Genomic DNA, 6,436 nt, shown 5'->3' with positions numbered 1-6,436 from the left:
TCTCCTTTCCCTACAACTAGGCTAGCCCCCCAGATCCCGCCCAGTGCGCCGAGCCCTCTCCATGGCTGCTCCCCACATTCATTCCACCCCAGCCCCTCCCCACGCCCCTGCCGCCACCATCCCGCCTCGCTGCCCCCACCTTTATGCCTCAGATGAGGGGACCCACAGGGGGCAGGTGGGAGAGGGGCGGCCTGCGGTGGGGATGGGCGGGGAGGCTCGGTGGGAGCCGCGCTGCCTCCTAATCCCGAGTCTCTCCCTCTCCCCATGTCTGAACCGTTTCCGTTGATGCTGACTGACTCTCCGATTTGTTCACTTTCTCTCCATCTCCTTGGCCCGCCTCTGTCCATCTCTCTGTCTCTTGCCATCTGTCTTTGTGTCTGTGTCCCACTGTCTCCCTCTGTCTCTCTCTCCCTGCGTCCTTCCTGTCTCCCTCACCGTCTCTGTATTTCTCTTTGTCTCTCTGGGTATCGCTTCCCTCTCCCACCATCTCTTCCTCTCTCTGTCTTTCTCCCCGTCTTGGGGTCTCTCTCTGTTGGACTCCCTGTACCCCATCTCCTGCTTCCTCCCGTGTTTCTGCCCTGCCCACCCCCCAGGTTACGAGAAATCCCGCAGCCTGAGCAGCATCGCGGGCCTGAGTGGGGTGTCCCTACGCCTCGCACCCCTTGCCACCCCCCCTGGCTCTCCCCGGGCAGCCCGCCACGCTCCCCCAACCCTGCCCTCCATCCTCTAGCGCTCCCCTCCCCCCTGTGGGGGGACTTGGGGGTGACCCGGAAGGTCAAAGGAGCTGGGGGTGGGCGGGTGGGGGAAAGGGTTTTTTAAAAAAATCAAAAAGTCATTAATAATATGCAACCGAGATGACGATGCCAGCAGACACCCCCGGGCCCCTAACCCCTCACCTGGGCCCCCAGGATGGAGGGGGAGGGGCTGAAGCCCATCCCCCAGCTTCCACCCCCCAAAAAGCCTTCTCAGGTCTCCATGAGCCATAAGACCACCCCCCTCCCATCAACTTGTGTAAATAAGTCCAAATTATGCCATTTACATCTTGGAGCACCTCTCCCACACACATTCTGCATGCCTCCGCTAACCTGGATCCCCTATGCCAACTCCACCTCAGCAATAAGCCGCCAGGGGCTGCATGCCACAAGTTCAAGGGAAGTGGTGGCCTGGGCAGAGGGCTGGGACCTCAAGGGGGACAGGCTGGTCTTTAAGCCACAGGAGGGTCTCCTGGCTTCCTACCCTTCACCCCAGGAGAGCAACCAACCCATCACATGTTAAAGGAAAAACAGGGAAGTGGAAACAACGTGGGAGAAGGAAGAACAGCTACCCAAGCCAAAACCAGAGCCAAGCTCAGAGGGTGCGATTTGGCAGGGGGGTAGGCTGTGGACAGCTGCTACCTAGCCTTTAGGAGGATCTTTCTGGTGATTTCACCCTCTCATACTCCCGTCCCCCCAAGGGATCTGCTGGCCTCTATTCTTGCTGCATGGACCCAGACCTCCCATCCCAGAATTCCTGGGATAATTTGGCCCTAGCACACAAGATTCCCCAACCCCCATTCCATCCCCAGGACATGAGACCTGTACCCAGAATTCCTGAGACTGACCTTTGCACCCTGCACCCCCAAATCCCCCCACACACCTGAGACTTAACTTCTGCAAACAGATGCTACCCCTCCCCCCAACACCCCCACCAAATTCCCTGGACTGCATCCCAGCACTTCTCAAGCCTCCAAGATTTGACCCAGCTCTTCAGCCCAGTTTCAGCCTTTGGGATGCTCCAGATCTTTTCCACAACTCTGACATTTCCTGTACACCTCCAGATCCTCAGGCCTGCCCTCCCCCAGATATCCCCAAATCCCTAACATCAGGCTCATCCACCTCCAAGATAGGCTCAACCTGTCTGCAATCCCAAGGAATCAGATCTTCCCAGGGCACCCCTCTTCTTATGTCTAATCCTGCCCCCCAAAGCCCCTTCTCTGAACTGGTATCCAAAAGGTACCCTCTTAATGGAGACCAGTGTTTCCCAGAGGGGCGTATTTGTACCCTGGGTGGTGTGCTCAGGTTTTCAGCAGTACAAGGACAAACGCTTGTTTTAAGTTTTGTCTTGAATGTGCACATTTTGCACATAAGCGGTACATCCAGGTATTGCTGGTTGGCCGGGACAGTTTATTTAGGTTAAAAGCAGTCTACAAATGATCGTAGAGGCTGTGCACGAGTGGAGTGACACTGAAATACCAGAAGCACGGAAAACGACAAGATGCCCGACTCGGCTGAGATCCCAGCCCGCCCTTCCCCAGCCTTCCTCGCCCCGCTACACTCACTGGTGGAGAATCATTTTTCATATTCCATCCTGGCTCAAGGATGCGCTACCTCCCCCAAGCCCAGAGACCACACCGGTCCCAGGGTCCTTAGCGGACCCCTTTTGTAGCTAGGGACCCACGGAATTAGCGACCTCCCTCCCTCTGCTCCCACGGCCTCAGGAATCCACCACCCCACCTGAGTGTGGGTGGGGGTCGTCACTGAGCACGATTCTTGATGCAACGATTCCTATGCAAGGGGCATTTTGAGTCCCCCCCATCCTTCCCTCGGGCCCTAAACCCTGGTGAATCAGGGGTGAGGGGTGGGACGGGTTCTGGTGGGGGCCGGGCAAAGGGCTAGGGGATCCAGACACCAGGGTATGGGGTGGGGACTGATCATATTGCCAAAGGGTTCAACTTCTTTAAAAAGCCCCCCGTTTCCCCTGAGCCTCACGAAAACCGAATGGGGCGGGGAAAGGGGGTGAGGGTCTCTACCAAAGGGTACTGACCTCTTCTCAAGGTCTCCCTCCCGCTCGCCAATCCGCCACATGTACCCAGCTTTTTAGTTCAGCTTTTAAAAACAACCACAGTCATTACAAACTACAAAAACGTGATTCTCGTCCCCTCCCTCGTCCCCCAAGTCAACCAACAGTGCGGGATTCGGGGAGGGAGAGCGAGCGCGCTAAAGGGACGACTTCCAAGTCCGGCTCCCCCTTCCCCGCCGGCCGCCAGGGTGCCTGCAGCTACACGCACAACAGATGATGGATAAAGGAAATGGGGTGTGTACACACACACACACACACACACACACACACACACGCACGCACGCGCACGCACACACACATACACACACGCACGCACAGCAATAAGTTTCGCTCACTCGACTGTGGGCGGGGCGGGCCTGTCCTGTCCGGGGGGGACGGGGAGTGGCGAGGAGGCGCTCTCAGGGATGGGGGCGGGGGTCCGGAGTCAGTGTGGGGAGGGGAGGTCTACAAATCGTCCAACTCTGGTGCTAACGGCGGGTCTTCTTAGCCCACCCGCAGGGCAGGGAGGGAGGGGTTGGCAAGGCCTCTCCCCCGAGCCTCCCCCACGCCCACCCTGGGTGCATGAACCGCCCAATGCAGAAGCTGCCGCATGTCACCTCCCCTCCCCAAAGAAAAAGTGTCATGTCCCCTTCCCACCCACCATCTCATTCCTCAAAAATAAAAGTTTCCTTTTCATTTAAAGTTTCTGCCTGTTTGTCTTATGGGAAGGCCTACTGATATGGGTTGGGGGTACCCAGAGAGATTGGGACTTAAGGAGTGGGTTCGTATTAAAGTGTCAAGGGTATGGACTTTGGTGGTTTGGTGGTCCAGACACCCCCTGGGCCACCAGCTCTCATGTCGTTGTTTGGGGTTGACAAGTACCTGCCTCAGTCTCTCTGATGGTCAAAATGGGGATCAATATCCTTAACTGAAAAGTCTGTGAGAAATGAGTCTGGGGAATGTGAGCCCCTAGATGAGGGTGGCTAGTTCCCAGGGGTGGGGTGGACCTGGGTCCCCAGTGTGGGCTCAGGGACTGAGGGTCCCACACTCCATATTGCTGACTCTGAAGCCAGATTGCCTGGGTTCAGACCCTGGTGCAACTTCTTAGTAGCTGTGTGTCCTTGAGCAAGTCACTCAGCTCCTCTGAACCTGTTTCCACCTCTCTAAATGGACAGGAGGGGTTGTGATTTATCCATTCAGCAAATATTTACTGAATGCCTACTATGTGCCACGCACTGTTCTAGGAAATGGAGAGCAATGAAATCTATACCTCTAATACTGTGCTCAGGGTTGGGACAAACATCATTCACTTAGCACAGTGCCTAGCATAAACAGTCACTGCTTTCATTTTTCTGCAAAGACTTGAGAGTTGGTCTGAGTACGCATCCCTTCTGGCACTCACTGACTGGGAGGCTTGGAGTGAAGGACACAACCACTCTGAGCCTCAGTTTCCTCATCTGTATAATGGAGGGAATATCTTCGAGGGTGGGGTGAAGAGGAAATGAATTATTTTGTGTTAAGTGCCTGGTCCACAGGATGTCCCCATACATGTTGCAGCTGTGATTGGAACCAGCAGTCTCCCCCACCTACCACCCCATCAAGAGACCCCCTGCAGGAACACATACACAGCCACAGTGAAGGGTCCAGTTGGAGGTTGAAGTTTATTTCCGCCAGAGCCTGGAGGCTGAGAGTGTAAGGGAGACTCCTCCAGATCCCACAGCAAACTCCAAACAAGATCACACAAAGCATCCAGATAGGAGAGCAGAGTCTGGGGAGGGAGAGGAAACGAGAGGAGTGCCCTTATCCCACCCCTTTGTAAGGGTCCAACGCTGGTGGAGGCCTGTCACTTAGAAGTTCAATGGTGGGGGCAGAAATGGAGGGAGGAGAGCGGTTACATGGAGAGAGAAGAGAAAGAGAGGGAGAGAGACTTAGAGAGAAAGACAGACCATGAGAGAGGAACAAACAGAGAGACAGAGACAGAGAGGAGCAGAGCAAATGGGGAGCCCACCTTGCTCCCTTTCTAATATATATAGGTCATTAACAACTGAAGAAAGGACAGGGAGCTGATGGGGCCACATCTTGCCAATTACATCCAATCTTCCCCCAAGCAAAAGAGCCCAGTCCTTGCCTCCCTACCTGGTTTGCTCCTCTGTGTTTAGGGGTCATTGGTTGATGGGAGATCTCAGGGGGCACAGGGTGGAGTTGATAAATGCCAAAGTGCCAGAGGGTGGCACCATTTCCAAAGTGCAATAAGGCAGAGGGCAGAGTTCCTGGGATAGGTGCCCATGGGGGCAAGGGAGGGATGGGCCCAGGCCCTGTCCATTAGTGCATCTGGGTGCAGGGTGAGATCACTGGGACTGGGCTGGTGGGGGGCTGTCAGACTCTGGGGGTGGTGGCCCAGACCCCGGCTCTGCCTCCTCAGCCTCCTCATCGGATGCCACACCCTCCTCCAGTCGGAAGACCTGCCGCACTGTGCGTGTGGTGAAGGTGAGGGGACCGCGTCTGTGGGGAGAAGAAGAGACAGGACACAGAGATAAAATGGGGGGAGGTGGGGGACGGGGGACATAGAGAGAGAGAGAGATGGGGAAAGAACAAAATTACAGGAGAAGAGAGATGGACAGAGGGCAATGGTAGTCTGTGGGGAGAAGAAGAGACAGGACACAGAGATAAAATGGGGGGAGGTGGGGGACGGGGGGACATAGAGAGAGAGAGATGGGGAAAGAACAAAATTACAGGAGAAGAGAGATGGACAGAGGGCAATGGTGGGGGTAGAAAGAGATGGGGGACAGAGAGACAAAGGGATGGAAAGAGATGAAGAATGGACAGAAAGATTGAGGTACAAAGCCAGAAAATAGAGGACACAGAGATGAGACAAGGAGAAAGAGGGGTGGGAAGAAAGAGAAGTTACCTTGGGTCTGGCTCTCCCCCAACACAGTTCCTGTTCCCACACCCCCACACACCCATGGACCCCATTTCTCCATCTTGCTGCGCCTGGCAAGGACCTGGCCTCATGCATCCCTAGGGTTTACAGAGTGAGGGTGCTGCCCACCCATCAGGCACATGTGTGGGAGGCCATACCGGAGCCGGTTCCTCAGCGTGGTCACCTCGCGGTTCATAGACTCAGCTGACTCTGTGACATCCTCCAGCTCACGCTGCAGCCTCCGACGGCCGGCCTGAGCCCGGGAAGCTTCCTCTTCAGCCTCCTCTAACTGCCGCTTCAGCTGCTTCGATCGAAGGTTTCCTTTCTCCAGCTTGGCAGGATCAGGGGGACCGGGTCATATCTCAGGGTGCTGTACTCACCCCCTCCCTCTCCACAGCCCACTAATCCCCAGCCCCATCCCTCCTGCCCCTGACTCTCTCTGCTCCATCCCCTGCTCTCTGTTCAGGCCTTGTCCTTTCCCCTTAAGACCCTTATGCCAGCCTCCACCCCAGCCTCCAGTCTCTCCCCTCCAAGCAGTTCCCCACATGGCCTCAGAAGGGTCTCCCTACACCCAGAGTTGACCCTGCCCTTCCCTGCTCACAACTCTCTCGTGGCTCCCCAATACCCCTGGAATAAGGTCTTAGCCCCTCAGCCTGGCATTCCAGGCCCTGCAGAGTCTTATTTTAGTCCATGTCTCTT

At 55.9% G+C, this 6,436-nt stretch overlaps 1 protein-coding gene across 1 annotated transcript in view; it reads right to left on the bottom strand.

Annotated features, from left to right (window-relative positions):
* Nucleotides 1-4,495: 4,495 nt before the first annotated feature.
* MYH14 (myosin, heavy chain 14, non-muscle) overlaps nucleotides 4,496-6,436 on the bottom strand; it is a 53,927-nt gene continuing 51,986 nt past the window's right edge. Inside the window, exons 30-31 of the mRNA XM_008576024.1 lie at nucleotides 5,896-6,068; nucleotides 4,496-5,319 (exon numbers count right to left, since the gene is read on the bottom strand). Coding sequence (XP_008574246.1) covers nucleotides 5,166-5,319; nucleotides 5,896-6,068 — 327 coding nt within the window. The 3' untranslated portion in view covers nucleotides 4,496-5,165. The remainder of the gene's footprint in view (nucleotides 5,320-5,895; nucleotides 6,069-6,436) is intronic.

The sequence above is a fragment of the Galeopterus variegatus genome, unplaced genomic scaffold, assembly GCF_000696425.1.
Source record: "Galeopterus variegatus unplaced genomic scaffold, G_variegatus-3.0.2 Scaffold1274, whole genome shotgun sequence".
NCBI lineage: Eukaryota > Metazoa > Chordata > Mammalia > Dermoptera > Cynocephalidae > Galeopterus > Galeopterus variegatus.
The sequence above is the reverse complement of the archived record's forward strand: the minus strand, read 5'-3'. Positions and strand labels throughout refer to the sequence as shown.